Genomic DNA, 20,923 nt, shown 5'->3' on the forward strand with positions numbered 1-20,923 from the left:
ACAAGCTCAAACACAATATTCACAAAGCAATACACCATTACAAATATAGCTCAAAATCATCATACAGCATAGCATCCATTCTAAATCTGCTCCAATGGAGCAGTGAGATTGTTCAGAACAGAGCGTCTGATTTCAGCACCGGACAGCTCCCCCACTCCTACACGCCAGCTCAGGACTCTTCTGAGGGCACAAGCCGCAATGGCAGCGCACAGTTAACACTATTTGCACCCTTATTTTCGCTGCGAGCTTGACAAATCTTTGGATAATTTGACCCGAATTCTGTAAATGTCTCATCATTGGTTCTAACGTTTTTTATGTCAAGGACCCCCAGAATTAGATGTATTTGTCCGCGGACCCCCATCTCAAAATATGTTGTTCCAGGGACCACCCAGAAGCAGAGATTTGAGTTACAGAAGTTTGCTTTGAAAAAATATATTCAAAGATTTGCACACATTTTCATGATTTTTCAAAAAATAACAGATCTACAAGCTCACAGCACGGCACTCGGTGCCGCGCTGGACCTTTGTGGCTATTTAGGTATCATAAGAAGCTATATGTGGATTCCTCATAGACATGTGTCTCCCCCCCCCCCCTCCAGGTGAGCGGCGTGGTGGCCTTCAAGTGTGAGAGTGTGGCCACCCTGGACCCCGTGACCTTTGACACACCCGAATCCTTCGTGGCGCTGAGCAAGTGGACGGCCAAGAAGGCCGGCTCCATCTCCTTCGACTTCCGGACCACCGAGCCCAACGGGCTCATGCTGTTCAGCCACGGCAAGCCCCGGCAGCAGGCGCGCAAGGACCCCCGCACTCCACCCTCCATCAAGGTAGCAGTAGCATTTCTTAAGCCCACTGTGAGCCACAGCCGACGTTTTATCTACCCAAACAAGTCCGGCCACGCTAATTGAGTTAATTCTGTCAGCAGCACCAAGGGGCAAACCCTGAATTGAAGCTAATTTACGGGCTCTCGTTCAGCCTGCCTACTAAAATAAAAAATTACTTGCAAGGGTCAATTTAGACCCCATAAAGGAACCTAGAGTGTCCCTGAAATCCACTTGGAGAACCACTGATATAAGGCAGTGGTTCTCAACCTGTGGGCCTTGGTGGACCAACAGGTTATTGCAAGTAAGCCCCCAAATAATTGACAGAACGCTAAGATTTTCATTTAACAAAAATAAATGTCATGGTATTTTTTTCTTGAAACCCTTTAAACGTATTCTTAAAGTATACAGCCTTTGTTTCATTGATCCATTTTGGAACACAATCAATTAAAATAAGCATGCTCTGAAAATGCACGCGCCCCCCCCCCCCCCCCCCCCCCAGCCACCCGGCCAGATGGTCAGATGGGTAAGATAGAATAGTTCGGACCCCAGGTTGGGTTTCACTCCATTTGAACACGATTAATTTTTTCCCGACGGCAGCATTGCGTCTAGACATGTACTGTATCTGATATCTCGGGATCCACGTAGAAATGGCTTTGGCCTGACGTGGTTCTCGAATGTCATGTGACTTGTAGATCGGCAATCTTTGGGGTTTGACTCATTTTGATAAATGTGAGTACTTTTGTTCGTAAGTAAGTACATTTGATGCCAATACAAATACTGTTGTACTTTTACTCAAGTAAATTAAATACAGATCTTTTACTTGTAACAGAGTATTTCTACGTTGTGGTATTGCCACTTTTATTTTAGTAAAAAATCAGTACTACTTTATACTTATCTTTTTAGGTGGGGAAACTACGTTATATCCCTAATCCACTGAGTTTGTGATGGTGGTAATTCTTGTGTCCATCGTAAAAGGATTAGGCGTCTAGCTATTAAGAGATGCAAAAGCCACTGAATTAGCCTGTTGTTTGGATAAGTGTAAGTCTTGTTGGACGGTATAATCCAGATTAACAGCAAAACAAAGGAGGGCCAATTCAACCATCTCAGTAAATGCCTCAAAAATAGGAAGTGAAAGTGACAGCTTTGGTCATGTCCAGAAAGAGCTGAATCAGAGAGCCCAGTAATAGCATCACTTGTTACGCTTTGATAACGGCTGCTAATTGGATTTTAGTGGGCACACAGTCTATTTGAACAGGCTGTATTTAAACTGCAGAAGGGGGGCTACTTCCGTTTGTCATTGAGTCGTTGATAAATCAATTAATACACTCACACTATTTCATCGTGCTAGAGTGAAATAGCAGAAAGAAAAAGAAAACATCATGGCTAATATAAATGGAACCAGTTACAGTACATCTCAGCTAAATGATGTTTGGGTCCAACTGCTATTCAGTCAACTCTTTATAGAGCATAATAGTGGCGGGCATTTCTTTTCACTGGCTTTGGTTCCACAGACTTTCATTTTTCCGCAGAGATTTCTGAAAATCGTCATATTTAAGTGTTTTTAATATTTAAGTGTAACCAGTATCTAGTCTACATTGGATTGTTACGACATTATACAGTAGCTGATAATGAAATCCTCTACGGAAGCTGAGTGCGAAACTCTATGGGGGACTTGTCTTGAAGTGGACAATGGAGCTAATTGACTTCGGGTAACCCATTCCACATAACGGTTACAGAGCTCTGAAACGAGTCCGTTCCCATACAGCTTTTTAATTTGCAAGGTGCAAAGTTTGTGGAGCTCGTCTGGTGTAATAACCACCTTAGTGGTGATATCACTTAACTGACACTAATCTGTTTGTGTTCTGTGGTGGCAGATATGTATAGATTACCAAATATATGTATTATGGTATGTACTTGTTTGCCTTCCATTCAAACTCATTGAATGGATGGTCAGCAAGCTTTGACATCACTGTGCTATTTCCAACTCAACTACAGCTGTCAATGTAACAGCTGAGCTGTCTGCCCCACGCTTACTCTCCTACTCTGTCAGCGAATCTGTACTCCTGTATCTATTATGTGAGAATGAGAAAGTATAACAGCTCATCTGCACTGCCCACAAACCGAGTGACGCGGTGTGACGCGAGCGATGAAATATATTTGTTTTAGTGAGACTGCCCTGACCTACCGCAAGCGACAATGCGCCGTGCCGCGGCATCTTCCACCCCTCCTTTTTTCGCTCGCAGATTCTCTATTTGAGCGAGGTTTCGTGGTGGTGTCCATAGAGCTAAATGGCCATGTCCCGCTCCCCAAACACTTTTAAAATTATTTCTTCATTTGATTGGTTCAGGCTGCGTCCCAACGCAATGGACGATGTTCCATATGAGGACAGTTTTTGCACGATATCGCCGTCAGAATGCTTGCTCGCTGGCAGTGCGGATGAGCTGTAAGAATGTTCTGAGATTGGTACTCAGGAGCCTTGTGTCCCGATGGGGCTGCCAGGGGAGACCAGGAGGCCTGGCTCTACTGATCTGTAATGCTGTTACTCTGCTCAACTCTTTGGCCTTTAAATAAAACCTTGTCAATCCTTCGTCCTTGTGATAACAGTTCACGTCGCTTGTCATGCAGGTGGATTTCTTCGCCATCGAGATGCTGGACGGCCACCTGTACCTGCTGCTGGACATGGGCTCGGGCACCACCAAGACCAGGGCCATCGACCGCAAGGTCAACGACGGAGAGTGGTACCACGTGGACTTCCAGAGGGACGGGCGCTCAGGTACACTCACCCACCGTCCCGCACCCAGCATTCACATTCTATAATCCTGAACCAGAAGGGGGGGATTATGTAAGGCAGTGGTTCTCTAACTTTGAAATTTGAAGGTCTCCTCTTAACTTTGACAGTGTACAAATGGAACCAAATGGACCCGCTAGGGTCCATTTGGTTCCATTTGTACACTTTCAAAGCCACGGTAGTTACCACGGTTTCCACCAGATGCAGGGACAAAATGATAGTGAAACCCAGGCTGGGAAATACATGCCATTGGTTAGGTGATGAGTAATGTATTTTTATAACTCTTGAAGGCAGCGATGACGCCACTGGTGGTGGTGGTGATGACGATGACGACAGTGATGATGATGATTGCTGTTGTTGTATTGTTAGTGCTTGTGATGGAGGTTGTCATCATGCTGACGCTAGCAGCGTTGTTGTCAGTGTTGTTGTTATGACACATAATCATGTGGGCGTTGAAAGTTGAGACCAGGGGGTGGAAGGTAACCTACATTTACTCAAGTATTGTACTTGTGTATAATGTTGAGGTAGATTTACATATTACTCCTAAAAAAAGTAATAATATTATACTATTATAGTACTATTACTACTATACTATTAATATATTATTACTTATTTCTTGGAATCAAGAGTAATATTACGTATTACTCCCCGTTCATGCCTGAAGAAGTTCTATGACCGAAAGCTTGCTATAAAAAAAAAAGGAAAAAAAAGAAAGAAAAATCTTTTTGTTCATACTTGGGCTATTTTAAAACAACCACTATACAAGATCCCAACATGAGCTTGGAGAGCTGCGATATTCTATTTGACAAACTACTTTTGTACTTTTACTCAAGTAAAAAATCTGAGCACAACATTGTTTGTTAACCCATTAAAACCATTTTAGTGGGTTTTCTTTGTGTTGGCAATTCAAAAATAGCACATCTACAAGCTCACAGATCTTGTACATCTGCTTTTTTTTGAACATTTTTGAAAGATCTTTAAAAAAAAGAAAAGGAAAGTATGAGAACTACTGATTCAGAAGGCATTTTCAAAATCGGGCTCGGGTCGTAGGTACTGATGGTGTGTATGTGTGTGTGTACTAGGAACCATCTCGGTGAACAGCGTGCGTACAGCCTACACGGCCCCTGGAGACAGCGAGATCCTGGACCTGGACGATACCTTGTACCTTGGAGGACTGCCTGAGGACCGAGCTGGACTCATCTTCCCTACAGAGGTGGGAATGAATGAATGAATCAGTTGCGTCAGTTCAGCAAAAGCTAAGGTATGGGAACATGACTGGTGTCTTGCACGCGCGCGCAAAGGCGCCAGTCATGTTGTCATACCTTAGCAACAGGCATGATGAATTTATTTTAAGAAGTACATTTTATTTTTTTCCCCTGTAGCCAAGGTATGACAGCTGCCATACCTTCAAAGAAAAAATAACGCACATCCTCCGCTGTTTGGTGCTGAGCTGAAACTGCCAAAGCACTGGCAGTAATACTAGGAACAAAGAAAGTAAAAGAAGACCTAACCCAAACGTTTATCTGGCTGCTTGTTGTCACAAATAAATATTGGAGCGACCAAAAGTGAGTGCGAGCTACAGTACTTTCTTTGTTCCTAGCTGCCATACCTTGCCATACCCAACTGACGCCTCTGAATATACACAATATCACATTCGCTTCATGGAAACAGAAACTGCCGAAGTAAATATTCTGCAAGTGCAAGTCTCTCTGCGTCACTTAACCAAATCAAATATAGTTTTATTTTACACCTATCCAAAATGTTTTGACGCAGCTCAAAAACCCATCTGGTGTGTGTGTCTTTACCAGATGGTTAACTTAATGTGCAACATTGATTTCTCACTCAACAGTACACAAATCAACATACAGTTCAAGTGTATATACACTGAGGTATAACAGGATCCCCATATGACTATATATGGGCGTATTGCCTATCCGGCAGAGGCACGACACACCCTCGGGTCGTCTTGGGGAGCCCAGTCTACACTGTAAAGTCATCAGTGTTAATTAAACTCGTTGTACAAAGAGAACTAATTTGATCCTTATGTCCCATTTGGTTCCATTTGTGCACTCTCGGATTTATACAGGCCCGAAGTTGAAAACTAGGGCCTTAGATCCTTCAAATTATTTTTACCGGTCCATGAACATGCTGTGCACAACAGGGTATGTGTGTGTACTGTGTGTTCCCCTCAAAGTAAATCAATCAAAGCTCATGTCTCTACGTGCATGAAAGGGAAACTTATGAAGAAGGGTATGAAAGTTGGTTCCTACTAGAAAATCAATGCACGTAAAAATATTTTCTTTGGCAAATCTCCCGGTTACACCAACATACAGCAGTTCTTCGGTATCCTTTGGTGTTTGTTGGACGTATTTATAAAGATCGTGATCGTGAAGTCTTTGAATATATATTTTTAAAAGCAAACATTTGTAACTCGAAAAACCTCTTCTGGGGGGTCCCTGGAACAACATATTTTATAGAATCGGGTCAAAAATATTCAAAGATTTAAAAAAAATAGCAGATCTACAAGCTTGCAGCATGAGCTTGTATATCTGCTTTTTTCCATAGCTAAAGGATAAAATAATGGTTAAAGTTGTTCAAATCTAACACAACACAGATTTGCGTTCCTGTCTAAATGGCTTAATCAGAATCAGAACTTTATTGACACATCACAGGTTTACAGAGATAAATTAAACAGCAAAGAGAAACAGGTTGAGGATAGGCAAATATCGAAGATACATACATACTCAGCTGGTACAGTATGTATATGAGGCAAGACATGTAAGTTGCATAAGGTTAAGTAGTTGAAAGTAACTAAGTAGGCCTACATGTACTCAAGTACTGTACTTAAGTACAATTTTGAGGTACTATCACAATTTGCAATACTTTTACTTCTACTTCACTACATCTCAGAGGTAAATACTCACAATGCAAATGCTCACAGTCACAACTCACAACACATTGCACCGTAGATCTTCTGTTTTCTAAAGGCTTTAATTCATTTTGAAAACTTGTGACATTCTTCTGCACAATGAGTGCTTTTACTTTTGGTACTTTGAGTACATGTTGATGCCAATACTTTTGTACTTTTACTCAGGTACATTTTGAATACAGGACTTATACATTGTGATGTTGACACTGTGCTTTTACTTTGTTTGTTTTTTACAACAAGGGTTCATATTTTAGATTTTAATGACCTTGATTTCAGTGTTTGGGGGCATGCATGCAAGTGGCTAAATATATATTTTTAGACACAATAAGCCAGCGATTTTTCTTAACACTGTAACACTAATAGCCCCCATAAGTCACATCTGCCCATGAAAGATTGTGATGCATCTTTGGAATGGGCTTATTGTGTCTAAAAAGACACATTTAGCCACCTGCACGCATGCCTCCAACCACTGAAATCAAAGTAATTAAAATGGCTAAAACGGTAGAAAGAAGAACATTTTAACACTCATCTCTTCTTTTCTCCAATTACAATCTAAAATGTGGACCCTTGTTGTAAAAAAAACAAATTATCCGTGTGTGAGTACTTTTCCCACCATTGAGGTTAAACACAAAGGTGGTAGCACATTGTGGGTCCACATAAGTTGATACTGTAACTCTGTCTGTAAGACTCTCTTCTGTTATTGATAATGTGCTCATATCAAGTATACATTAATAACTCTGGCTGCATTAAGTGACACGTCTGGAAGTACAGTACTATACACACATTTTGTTAGCAGCGGGTTTGTGTCTGTGAAACCACTTGATGAAATAGTTTCACACCGTTGTCAGAATTGCTTGCCGCCTGGAAGTTATTATCAGACACTCTCTGTCATTTTGATGTTTGCACAGTTACACCACGACAGTAAAACAAGAATTTTACAACAATAAAGGAGCAATGAAAATCACATTCTTCCTTTAATGGTGTGGAAATCAGGGTATTTCACCGTTTTATTTGTGCACATGCTGCACAAACACCTTTGTACGCTGCTTGTATTATTCATTTATGACTGAATGCTTTTCATATTGCTGAATAAATATATATTATTTATCCCGACTACACAAGAATCGTAAAACTGCTATTTCCGAGGACGTTTTCCTGCTTTTAAACATTCATCATGAGATCCGAACTGTGATCTAATCACAGCGCTCACTTATTCTAGTTAAAAATAATAACTAGAAAAAGTGCTCCTCGGAGCACAAGTCTCCGCCAGGTCATGTAGGTTATTGTGGGTCAGCAATGTTTGTTGCTTGAGATGTGTTAGTTACCGTGGCTAATGCTGTTTGGCCACAAAAAAGGTAACAAAAAAAGTGTAAATAGATTATTTTACTAACCAAAGTTGAGTTTACAGCAACTTGCATGTGAAACATATTATAGAGAAAGCATATATTGTCGTGGAGGCCAAGGCCTAAAACAACAAACGATCAAACTCCAGCCATACCTGAAAAAGAAAAGAATTAACCCACAGCAACCCCAATCAAAAGAAACAAATCTGACCCTCCCCTTGATCGGCTATTGTTTTCTGCCCCTTCGTCGTCCTCAGGTGTGGACGGCGCTGTTGAACTACGGCTACGTGGGCTGCGTGCGGGACCTGTTTGTGGACGGCCAGAGCAAGGACATCCGGCGGCTGGCCGAGGCGCAGCGGGCGGTGGGCGTCAAGCCCTCGTGCTCCCGCGAGGCGCCCAAGCAGTGCCTGTCCAACCCCTGCCAGCACAGCGGCACCTGCAGAGAGGGCTGGAACCGATACGTGTGCGACTGCTCCGGCACGGGCTACCTGGGACGTTCCTGCGAGAGAGGTGAGGAACCTAATAGCTGTAGTCTGTCTCAATCTCAACCTAGCGGGGCCAGTGAGGATCAGAGTTGTCTAATCAGAGAGTTCTGCCATTGCGGGGTCAGAAACAGCGCTGGTCACGTGGTTCATTGTCACTTTACCCCTCATAGACTTCAATGCATTCTGTATACTCCCGGTACGGGGTTTGTCACTATACGCCAATAGATGTGTGCGTAGAAGACCTGGCGCCATGAAGTGAACGGGAGTGACGCGACTCTCTGTACAAGGCTCTGGTGAGGATATTGCAAGTGGGTCCCCAACTAATTGACAAAATACCATGAAACCCATGAAGCAAGAAATTAAGTTTTTGTCACATTCCTAAGCCAATAATGGTCAGTCAATAGGAGACCCAGTTATTCATTATTGGCTTAGGAATGCGACAAAAACGAAACAATCTCCGTTAGTTCCTTTGATCGAAGACTGAACACATACAGTGCATAGCTTTGAAAATGCATGCATTTTAATTTCTAACCACAAACACTTTCGAGTTCTCCAAGTGCGCCCAGATCCAGAAACTGTTGAGAATGACTGAACTCCACCACCCTGGCCTCCCCAGCCTATAAGAGCTCACAACGATTTGCAACACGTGGCGGTGAAGCCTGTAGACTGGTTCGGTTGTCTTTCTCAAGGACACAGACTGAACCCCCTACGCAGTGGGGAGGTGAGATTGACGAGAGAACAGGAGGTAATATGTGTGGGAAAGAGACAGGTATAAAGGGGACGGATGGAGAGACTGAAAAATGGAAAGCAGGGAGGAGGGGGGAGGGAGAGTTCAAGTTGAGTGACACTGTAGGAGGGACGGTGAGAGACAGAGAGAGAGAGAGAGAGAGAAAGAGAGAGAGACAGGGGTGTCGCACCAAATTCTGGGCCCTGGGTACAAGGGTTCACTGTGGGCCCCCCCATGAATGTTCTTCATAGGGGGAGGGGGTTTAACCAATTTATTTATTTTATTTCAAATCCTTCTTTTTTGACTTTTCAAAAATAGCAGATCTACAAGCTTGCAGCGCGGCACTCGGTGCCGTGATGTGAGCTTGTATATCTGCTTTTTCAATAGCTAAAGTATAAAATAATTAAGGCCCCTCCACCTTGAGCCCTAGTAACTCAGTCCCACTCCCCCCCCCCCCTTGTGACGCCCCTGGAGAGAGAGAGAGAGAGAGAGAGAGAGAGAGAGTGGCGGGCCGCGGGGCAGAGAAAGAGTTTTGCTGCAGACAGGGGTCCTGATCTACGGTATACGCTGACAAGAACAGAGGAGGGATATGAGAGGAGGAGGAGGAGGAGGTGGTGGGAGAATCGATGGGAAGGGAAGCGAGGAGAAGGAGTGAGGTGAGAGCCAGAGAAAGACAGGGAGTGACAGTGGCGGAGAAAGTACTATTTTTTTTCTCAATTCCACAATATAAAAATACTATAGCAAGGGTCTTCAACAGGGGGTCCGGGACCCCTAGGGGGTCCTCAGTGTTACTACAGGGGTCCTCCAAATCTTTGAGTGATAGAAACGTTTCTCCATTTTTATATTAACCACTTGAACCAAAGTCAATAATATATTCTGAGAACTTTAGCCAAACATAGCAGATCTACAAGCTCACAGCGCCTCGCAGCGCGAGGTGTTGTGAGCTTGTAGATCACAACACCTAGTTACTACAGGGGTCCTCCAAATCTTTGAGTGATAGAAACGTTTCTCCTTTTTTATATTAACCACTTGAACCAAAGTCAATAATATATTCTGAGAACTTTAGCCAAACATAGCAGATCTACAAGCTCACAGCGCCTCGCAGCGCGAGGTGTTGTGAGCTTGTAGATCGGCTATTTTCGGCAAAGTGGTTTGTTGTAGAAAGGGAAAAGAGCAGACTAAGTACAGAGTGAAAGGTCAAGTTTATTCAGTATTGGCGGTTCAGTTAAATATCTAAGAAAAAACAAACAAATTGACATGAATCCAACATACACTGATAATTGTGCTGTCAAACAATGAAACTATATGGAATCTATGAAAAGGTTTTGGGGGTCCCTGCTTCATCTCTCTCTCAGCTAAGAGGTCCTGAAAACGTTGAAGACCCCTGTACTATAGTAAAAGGCCTGTATTCAACGTTTTACTTAAAACGGTACAAAGGTATTGGCATCAAAATATACTTGCGGGACTCAAATCTTTCAAAAGGTTTTTCGAATAGCTTTGACTAGCATAAAATATCGCATAATTGGTTAGTGTATGCTTTGTATTATGTATTATGTAAATCTGAAAGCAAAACCAAAGCCGTCAAATAATTAGTAGTGGAGTAAAAAGTATAGCCTCTGACATGGAGTAGAAGTTTAAAGTATCATAAAATGGAAATAAGTAAAGTTAAAGTACATCAAAATGTGTATATTCAGCTAAGATGATTTAATGAAGACTACAGAGTCCTGAGGGACCTCGCTCATCAACGTACAGTATGCTTAGTTTTTGGGCTTTTCTGCCTTTATTGTATTGTGAAGTAAAGAAGATTAAGATTTAAAGCTATAGTGTGTAACTTTTTCAATTAAACAAATCTTAAATTTGATCTAACTATTAAATCGCTAAAGTTTTAGAACACCCACTCCGTTAATTTCAGCCCCGAAAGGCTTCTCAAAATATCTTTTCTATGAGCCGGGCTGGGGTCCGGGTTTTCGTGGCGAAATTACGTCATCTGCATCCTTCCGTATACGTTGTCTCCCGGATCATACACTACCGGCCAATCACAGCGCGTCTTTGCCGTCTTCTCAGGAAGTAGCTTGAGCCTCAACAACAGCGTTTACTCTGGTTGTTATTCTGTAGGAGTCGTAGCCTAACATGGATAGCAGCAACAAACAAAAAGAAAACTCAAACCTCCACCCGCAAAAACAGAAAAGAAGAACTACGGAATATATTCCACAACAAAGAGAATAATTATGCAAAGGCAGAAAACACGGATTTGCCTTCTTCATGCACATGAGAGGTGGCAAAAGTTGGTAAAAGCTAGAGCAGAGCACAACAGCATCGCCAATGGTGTTCAACTGGCTGTCTTTCTTTTGGACTGGTAATCTAAGTTTACTAAAAATGAACGTAGGTAGTTATTCGTCATTTTGTCATTATTGTACTTATTATATTAGTGCATTAGTGCATACGTTGTCAGCTGGACTTTGACCCTCTTTGCTTTTTTCAGTCTACACCAAATTTCTTTGCCAAAAATGAATGCTGGGGTTCAATAGGTTAAGTGTAAAACTGCTTGAGTAAATGTATTTGTAGTTACAGTACCTTTACACCACTGGTAAGAGGGAAGGAGACAGAACAGCATACAGTTGTTGTCGGGTGGAAACCTTGTATGTCCAAAACCGTTCGTTTTGTATACATCATTTTGAAAAAATGATTTCAAATAGTGAAAATAGCCAATCTACGAGCTATTTTCACTGGTTTTGTGCGACAGACTTGTATGATGAAGCAGGGCCTCGCTTCGCGAAAAAACGCACAAATTTGAAACTCGGAGATGCGAGGTTTCTGCCCGACAGTGACGATACGAGCGACGAAAGAGGGTTTGGAAGAGTGAGGGGAGCGTAGTGCAGTCAGGGTGGAACCATTTGGGTGGAACCGCCAGATGACAGCATAGGTGCAGGTAAAAAGAGAGAGAGCGAGAGGGAGACGGATTGAAACGGTCGAATTCGAAAGAGAGAAAGAAAGAAGGAAAATAAAGGGTGTTGCTGTGAACACAACCGGCGACTCAAACTGTCACTCAAACAGAGCGGAGAACGGAAAGAGAGAGAGAGAGAGAGAGAGAGAGGAGAAAGGAGGGGTGCCAGAGCGAACGGGACGGAGAGATTGGCAGATGAAGCGATGCGGCGCTGTTAAAGAGAGAGAGAGAGAGGGAAAGGTAGAGAGAGAGGGAGAGAGAGAGGGAAAGGTAGAGACAGGGAGAGAGAGAGGGAGAGAGAGAGCGGCAGTCAGTCAGACGAGGAGGTGTTTTGTGCCTGACGTCTCTGAAGCGATGATTGTACTATCATCTAACACGAGATGTATACACACACACACACACACACACACACACACACACACACACACACACGGGAGAACACGCACACGCACTCACTCTCACAGGCCACGTCTGAGAGAGGTGTTTTTCTGGAAAATGTCTTCCTTAAACGCGAGCACGACAAACTGCAGTGTACCGTTTAGAGAGTGTGTGGTGGGGGGGGGGGAGGGCATGTCTTTGTGTGTGTCTCTCTCTCTCTCTCTCTCTCTCTCTCTCTTCATTCCCTCACTGTCTCGCTCTCTCTCCTATTTACTGGGAGACTTTCCTACACTTGACCTGAGTTGGCTCTGTCCGCACTTGGACCGTTTTTTCACCGTCTATACACCAAAATCTCCTTCACCAGAAATATCTACAAACTTGTGAGCTTGTGGATCTACAATTTTTGGGGGATAGATTTGTCTAAGCATATCTATGATCATTGCATTATTATGTTTTGTTGCTGAGAATCTCCTCATATTATGGGAATTTCCCTAGAAGGAGTAAGCCTACCGTACATACTTGACCTCATTGCTACGGGCAGCGATGTGCAGAGATGCTGCACTGCATGGCTCTGAGACTGACATGGACCAAGGACTATTTAACTCATTAAAACATGGCTATTCAAAAATAACAGATATACAGGCTCATATGGCCTCACTTTGTGCTACAGATCTGTTATTTTTGAAAATACAATACAGCAACATAGTTTGTTTTTCTCCTGAAAACAGGATTTAGAATACATTTTGTAGAAACGGCCATTGGGTCTCAATGGGTCAAAGGCTAATCAAAGGCCAACAGTCGCAGAATATTTGCATCACTGTTGAGTAGGATTAGAGACTCTGATAGGATAACTTCCCTATCGGTCAGATATCTGGAGCAGCATTCAGAGTATATTACTACACTATCGCTAGTGTTGCCGTCACTAAAGATTATCCCCAGGTTTGTGTTTACTCTGGCAATCGACCCATTTACCCTGAGCGGACCACTGGCCACTGCCAACCCCTAACTGACCGTACACACTTCTCCCTGACAGCCTCGTAGACCGGGAACACATCCATGTAACTCTAGATTTTAACCACTTTAACCATTATTGTATGCTTTAACTATTAAAAAATAGCAGATATACAAGCTTGCATGTCGAGCTTGTAGATCTGCTATTTTTGAAAAATCGTGAAAATCATTGAATATACAACTCATTTTCTCTGGATCCCTGGAACAACATATTTGGAGACGGGGATCCGCGGTCAAATACATATAATTCTAGGGGTCCTTGACATTAAAAACCTTGAGCACCACAGATAAAGAAACATACGTTTATTTCAGAAAACCATTGCATTTAGTAGACTTTTTTAATCTTAATGGGTAGTAGGAGTAGTTCACCCCAAAAAATGTCATCTTTTCTATCAATTACACGTCCCCATGAAGCTTTGAACTCATGGAAATGTTTTTGCTTTTGTCACACTCCCGAGCCAATAATGTGATGACCGGTAGGAGACTCAGAAGAGTCTCCATTGAGACTCTGCCGGTCATCACATTGTTGGCGCAGGAAATTATTCTCACCATTATTTTGGGCCACAATAATCGTGACACGCAATGTCCATATCCCATCGCTACTGTACCTCCCTCTCTCTCTCTCTCTCTCTCTCTCTCTCTCTCTCTCTCTCTCTCTCTCTCTCTCTCTCTCTGTGTGCACTGAGGGGTCACTAACAGCTAGTTCAGTGGATTAAAGGCAGCACAGATGGACCAACAGATGGAGAGAGTGATTGCCCATGTTTACGCCTCTTCTACCTGCCGTTTTTACCCTCCCTTTTCTTTTACTCCCTCCCTCGCTCTCGCTCTCCTTTGTCCACACACACACGCGCGCACACTCACACACACGTACACACACACACACATACGCACACACAACCCCTCTCCTCTTCTTTTAACGAACAAAGATGGCTGCCTGCGCGCGCGCGGCCGTCGCCCAGATGAATATCGCAAAGATGCAGTCATGGTCGCATTTTCAAGGTTGCACTTCTCTCTCTCTCTGTGCCCCTCCCCTGTGTGTGTTTTGCCTGGTAGTGAGTCAGGTGCTGTGAAAAAAAAGAACAAAAAAAAAATAGAATAAATGTAGTCAGCTGTCTCCCTTATCGGAGATACGTGCATACGTACGCCCGTGCATGTGCATATGGATGGATGTGTGCATTGGCTGTGTGTGTGTGTGTGTGTGTGTGTGTGTGTGTGTGTGTGTGTGTGTGTGTGTGTGTGTGTGTGTGTGTGTGTGTGTGTGTGTGTGTGTGTGTGTGTGTGTGTGTGTGTGTGTGTGTGTGTGTGTGTGTGTGTTATGTTATCTGTGATATAACAGGCCAACTACCTCTCTTTTCCTCAAGTTAATGAGGATTCATTTGCATTTTCGCCAAGAGCTTTCTCTCCCTCTTTTCTTCCCTCGCTTCTTCTCTCTCCTTCCCTCCCTCCCTCTCCCTCTCTCTCTGCCTCTCTCTCTCTCTCTCAGTCTCCCTCAATCCCTATTTTCTCTCTCCCTTTCTCTCTCCCCCCTCGCCGCTCTCTTGCTTTACTGAACCCTCCTCTGTTCGCACTTAAATTCACTCACTTATTCCGTCAGACGCACACAAGAGCACGCACACGCACACACGCGCGCGCGCGCACACACACACACACACACACACACACACACACACACACACACACACACACACACACACACACACACACACACACACACACACAACGCTATCTCCCTCTTAGCTCATCAGTATTCATGAGCCCTCCTGCTCTTCCTGTTCTCTTGTTTTTGCCTCGGCTCCAACGGTCTCCCACGGAAACGAGAGAGAGAGAGAGAGAGGGAGGGAGGGAGGGAGGGCGGGGGGAGGGAGAGAGGGAGGGAGAGAGAGGGAGAGAGCGGGAGAGGGAGGGATGGAGAGATGAAGGCAGGAGGGAGAGAGAGAGAGAGAGATAGAGGCAGAGTGTGTTTAGCTGTGTATGTAATTGGGGCCAGTAAAAAAAGAAAGAAGGCAGACAGGGGTGTCACACCAAATTCTGGGCCCTGGGTACAAGGGTTCACTTCAATTATTTTGTGCCTTAGCTATTGAAAAATGATAGATATACAAGCTCACAGCGTGGCACCGAGTGCCGCGCTGCGAGCTTGTAGATCGGCTTGTGGATCTGCTGAAATAGTAAATACAAACTGTTTCATGTGAAGGACCCCCAAAATGATATGCATTTGGCCACGGACCCCCATCTCAAAATATTTAGTTCCAGGGACCCACCAGAAGCAAAATTTGAGTTACAAATGTTCGCTTAAAAAATACATACAATACATATATTCAAAGATTTGCACACATTTTCACGACGCGCTGTGAGCTTGTATATCTACTATTTTTCAATAGCTAAAGTATATAAAATAATGAAGGCCCCTCCACCTTGGGCCCTAGTAACTCAGTCCCACTCCCCCCCCCCCCCCCCCCCTTGTGACGCCCCTGAAGTCAGAGTAAAAAAAGAGGCAGCGTGCATTGCAGACGGAGGTCCTTGGAGGTAGCCAGTTTTTTTCTCGGGCAGGAGGAGGCTTCGGCCTCCAGCAGGTATAATATAAGCGGGGGCAGAAAGAAGACGATGAATATGCAAACGAGTGCGACAAACAGACATTAAAGCGGGATCACCTGCGCTTGTTGCATAGTGACTCTGGGGCCCCTGCGGGTGGGGGGGAGAGTGAGGGTGGGCTCCCGCGCATCTCGATGCATCGTCGTCGGGTCGATAGCAGGGCAGCCCTTGCATGCAACGACCAGGACTGCTGTCTGTTTTATGTTTTTGAGATGGATTTGGACAGTATTTTTGTTGTGGTTGTTGCCAGAAATACATTGTCATGAACATGTATTTGTACATAATCTGTCAAAATCATGAAACTGTATGTATATATATAATATATATAGCTTAGCGTCTAGTCGGCGACCTGGCCAACTCGGAACAATGTAAATAGGGAATGAATGCCCCGCCCTTTAATGCAAACCCCATTATACCTGTTTTCATAGGACCCGTTTTGACCATTTGTCTGCCTGTGTCCATTTATGCCCATATATGGAGATATCTGTATCTGTCTGTCTGTCGGTGTCCATTTTATGTCCATATATGGAGATCACTGCAGTTATAGTTCTGGGTCCATTTTATGCCCATATATGCCCATATATGGAGATATCTGTCTATCTGCGTCCATTTTATGCCCATATATGGAGATCTCTGTATCTGTCTGTCTGTGTCCCTTTTATGCCCGTATATGGAGATCTTTGTGATTCTGCATCCATTGTATGCCCATATATGCCATATATGGAGATATCTGTTTATCTGCGTCCATTTTATGCCCATATATGAGATTTCTGTCGCTTTTTCAAACAGATGGTCAAAACAGGTCCTATGACAACAGGTATAATGGGGTTTGCATTAAAGGGGGAACCGGCACTGTGTCTGCAACACAGTCGGTGGCACAGACAGATACAGAGATCTCCATAATGGGAATAAAGGGACACAGACAAACAGATGGAGGAGGAGACAAACTTAATGCAAACCCCATTATACCTGTTGTCATAGGACCCGTTTTGACCATCTGTTTGCCTGGGTTAGGGTTAGTGTCCATTTATGCCCATATATGGAGATATCTGTATCTGTCTGTCTGCGTCCACTTTATGCCCATATATGGAGATCTTTGACCATCTGTTTGCCTGTGTCCATTTATGCCCATATATGGAGATATCTGTATTTGTCTGTCTGCATCCATTTTATGCCCATATATGGAGATCTATGCAGACACAGTGCCAGTTCCGGAAAATCCTGATGTCAGACATCAGAATCCGAACCTTTCGTGCTGGTTCCAGAAAATCGTGTATCGGGTCGGGTCGGGTCGAGGCCGAGCACTGCACTACCTGCTGCGGTGGGGAACGCACGTGCCGAATTTGAAATAGGGAATGAATGCCCCACCCTTTAATGCAAACCCCATGAATGCCCCACCCTTTAATGCAAACCCCAATATACCTGTCATAGGACCCGTTTTGACCATCTGTTTGTCTTTGTCCACTTATGCCCATATATGAAGATCTCTGCACACACAGTACCGGTTGCAGAAAACTCTGATGTCAGACTTTATGCCCATATCTGGAGAACGCGCGTGCCGGTGGGAAGAAGGGTTCTCGAGATACGCGGATTACATACATACATACACATTCACAGAGATTTTGTGTTGACTCATGTGGCGTACGTGATGTCAGAGCCTTTTATGAAGTGATGTCACAATGACTCAGCGCTTGCGCCGATTTCCTCCGGAACAGCCTGATGTCAACAATCAGCTCCGCATAAGGAGATTCCGAACGTTTCGCGCCGGTTTCGGAAAACCGCGAGTCGGGTCGGGTCGAGGCCCGGCACTGCACTCCGCGCGGCGGCGGGGAACGCGCGTGCCGAATCTGAAGCCGGTGGGACGAACGGTTCTCGAGATACGCGGATTACAAACAAACAAACAGACAGACAGACAGAGATTTGTCGCATTTATAGATAGATTATATATCGTCATGCCGGCATAAACATTGTATCTCCAAGTTCCAACTTTGTATGTTTTTTTCCCCCCGTAAAGTAAAGCCCTGCTTCATCACACAAGACTGTTGCGCAAAACCGGTGAAAATAGCAGATCTACAAGCACACAATGCCTCGCAATGCGAGTCGTTGTGTGCTTGTAGATCGGCTATTTTCACCAGTTTAAATCATTTAAAAAATTATAAATACAAAAACTAACGTTTTTTGGCCATACAGTACAAGGTTTCCGCCTAGGGTTACCAACCGTCCCGTAAAATACGGGATCGTCCCTTTTTTGGAAACTAAAAGACGTGTCCCGTATTGAACTGAACCCGTATTTGAAGGTTGGGGGATAAATATGAATGACGGGATGATTTAATTGAGAAATTACAGCGATTCTGCCTGTCAGTGAGCTTCCACTCCGCTCTCCTCTGAGACAAGTGCTGCATCCCATTGCTGAGTGAGGCGCTGCGCTGTTTGTAAGCAGCCCATTGGCTTATTAACACAGTGTTGCTAAGACACAGTCTCCGCCCCCTACACAATCCCTTCCCATGGGCTGTAGGTTCATTCCACAAGTTGCCTGCGCGAGAGTGCGTGCGAGCGGGCATACGACAGTGCTCGGCTCAGAACATTGTTTAATGTCTTAAAAAAACGTGTGACAGAAGATTGTGTACAAACGGATTAGACAGGAATCCATGATAGGTGATAGGCTGATAGCCCAAACAACAAGGTGAAAAAGCAGGCAAGCAAGCAGAAAAAAAGCCATGGATTGTATTCCTGGGAACACTACAGTAGTCTTGTCTGCCAACTAAAGTGACCCCAGACAGGCTGGTATGTGAAATAACATTAAGCATGTGTTGATTTTGTTTTTAAAACCTAATGGTTATTACTGTATGCCAATATGATTAAACTAGTGTTGGGTTGGGTAACCAGAGAGTGGGCACATAAGAACTAGGTAGACCTAGGCTATATGATTTGGAAAATTGAGAGAAATACAATATAGGACTACACTACATGATTTTAAGGTATTAGGTTAGGTGGCCGAATTAATATTGTGAAAGGAAAAATATGATTTAATATAGGAAAATACCCGTTTTAGCCAACTTTATAACCGAAAATACCCGATTTAGGTGGCCCAAAGACACCCGAATTAATATTGTGAAAGGAAAATATGATTTAATATAGGAAAATACCCATTTTGGCCAACTTTATAACCGAAAATACCCGATTTTTCAGCGGCGCCGCAAGTTTCATTAGGAGGTGTCCCGTATTTGAAACTCTGGGAGTTGGCAACCCTATTTCCGCCCGACAACCACAATATGATGTATTATATTTACATTGAGGTCCTTTGAGTGCACACAGCGTGTGTGCAAACTGGTACCATGTGTTGATGGCAGGTAGCAGAAACATAAATCAGTAATAAATATGTTATTTTTACTGTTTCTAATTGAACATGCTCAACTAATTGATGCTTATCATTTAGTAGCCTATAATTAGGATAGTAAAAAATAAAATCTGCTATTTTCAATAGCTTAAAATATGTAGATCTGGCTATTTCAGCTATTCGCCTAAATGTAATATACAGTATAGGGCTTAATTGGTGAAAAAGTCCACTCACTCAACGTCAAAATGCTCTCTGTCCACCCCTCCCTTCCTAACTCCCTCCCTCCCTCCCGCCCACATTCTTTTATTATCATCTCTCCCACCTCTCTTTTCTCCCCGTCAATTATTATCTTTCTATCCATTTCCATTGTGTGTGTGTGTGTGTGTGTGTGTGTGTGTGTGTGTGTGTGTGTGTGTGTCTGTGTGTGTGTGTGTGTGTGTGTGTGTGTGTGTGTGTGTGTGTGTGTGTGTGTGTGTGTCTGTGTGTGTGTCTCACCCTACCCTCCACTTATATCTTCTCACTCTCTGTCTCTGTCTCGTTCTCTCCCTACCCCCCGCCTCGCTCTCTCTCTCTCTCATCTCCCTCTTCCTCTCCTCTCTCTACCTGTGTGTGTGTGTGTGTGTGTGTGTGTGTGTGTGTGTGTGTGTGTGTGTGTGTGTGTGTGTGTGTGTGTGTGTGTGTGTGTGTGCGTGTGTGTGTGTGCGCGCGCGCGCGTTCATCATGGATCATCTTTTCCATTTCCTCGTGCCTCTCCTCTCCTCTCATCTCCCGTCTCCGCCCCCTGTGTGCGTCCCTCCTCCCTGTGCCAGACGCCTATAGGGATGGGACGATAAGCAATATTCTCGTTTATCGTGATAAAAAAACAGTCACGATAATCTTATCGTGGAGATTTAGTTTATCGTGAAATCGTCCTCCTTCATCCACTGGGTTCAATTCACCTTTTTTTTTGCATAGCTGCATATATCCGGTACCACTTAAACCCTGCACTCTCTATCACATGGCTGCCAAAAAATAGCCGATCTGCAATTTTTTTTTGGCAATTGTTACCGTAGCGCTTTTACTGATTAGGTGCTTGGTCTACCTGTGTTATTTATCTAGATTGATATTGCTATGCATTTGATGTATTGATGTTGATGTATTGATTGCGACCGTCAGGGAGCAGTTTACTATGAAAACCTCCACCGGCCGTCCGTCCGTCCGTCCGTCCGTCCGTCCGTCACACGTCACACGTGACCATCAACAAACGTCACACCTTTGTTGATGTTTAAATCGAAGAGTCTTGGTCAAATACTTCTGTTGGTTTCTGCACTGATCATTTATACAATTCAGCTGTGTTTGCTCGTGTCATCATGATGAGGTCATAAATCAGCCATGCCCAAATATAGATTTTACGGGTTTACATGCTTACTCAGTTATTCGTTATGTGAAAGTCCTATGACGTCTATGATATCTGACATCATCATACATACATTCCCTTTTATGCCCATAAATGGAGATCCCCTCTGTAGAACCAGCCACTGACATCACTGTAATGTCAGGGGAACCAAATCCCTTTTATGCCCATATATGGAG

General features: G+C 43.8%; 1 protein-coding gene across 6 annotated transcripts in view; it reads left to right on the forward strand.

Annotated features, from left to right (window-relative positions):
* The window catches only part of nrxn1a (neurexin 1a), a gene marked incomplete at both ends in the record, with an annotated part of 148,175 nt that overhangs the window by 65,629 nt on the left and 61,623 nt on the right, over positions 1-20,923 (forward strand). For 5 of the 6 annotated variants that reach the window (XM_080747606.1, XM_080747604.1, XM_080747607.1 and 2 more), the window contains 4 exons: positions 599-823; positions 3,446-3,593; positions 4,691-4,821; positions 8,138-8,390. In XM_080747606.1, the coding sequence (XP_080603732.1) occupies positions 599-823; positions 3,446-3,593; positions 4,691-4,821; positions 8,138-8,390 (757 nt within the window). Of the gene's footprint in view, positions 1-598; positions 830-3,424; positions 3,594-4,690; positions 4,822-8,137; positions 8,391-20,923 lie in introns of all 6 variants that reach the window. The other variant, XM_080747603.1, reaches the window with a different exon arrangement.

This window comes from Nannobrachium achirus, assembly GCF_963921795.1.
Source record: "Nannobrachium achirus genome assembly, chromosome: 18".
Lineage (NCBI taxonomy): Eukaryota > Metazoa > Chordata > Actinopteri > Myctophiformes > Myctophidae > Nannobrachium > Nannobrachium achirus.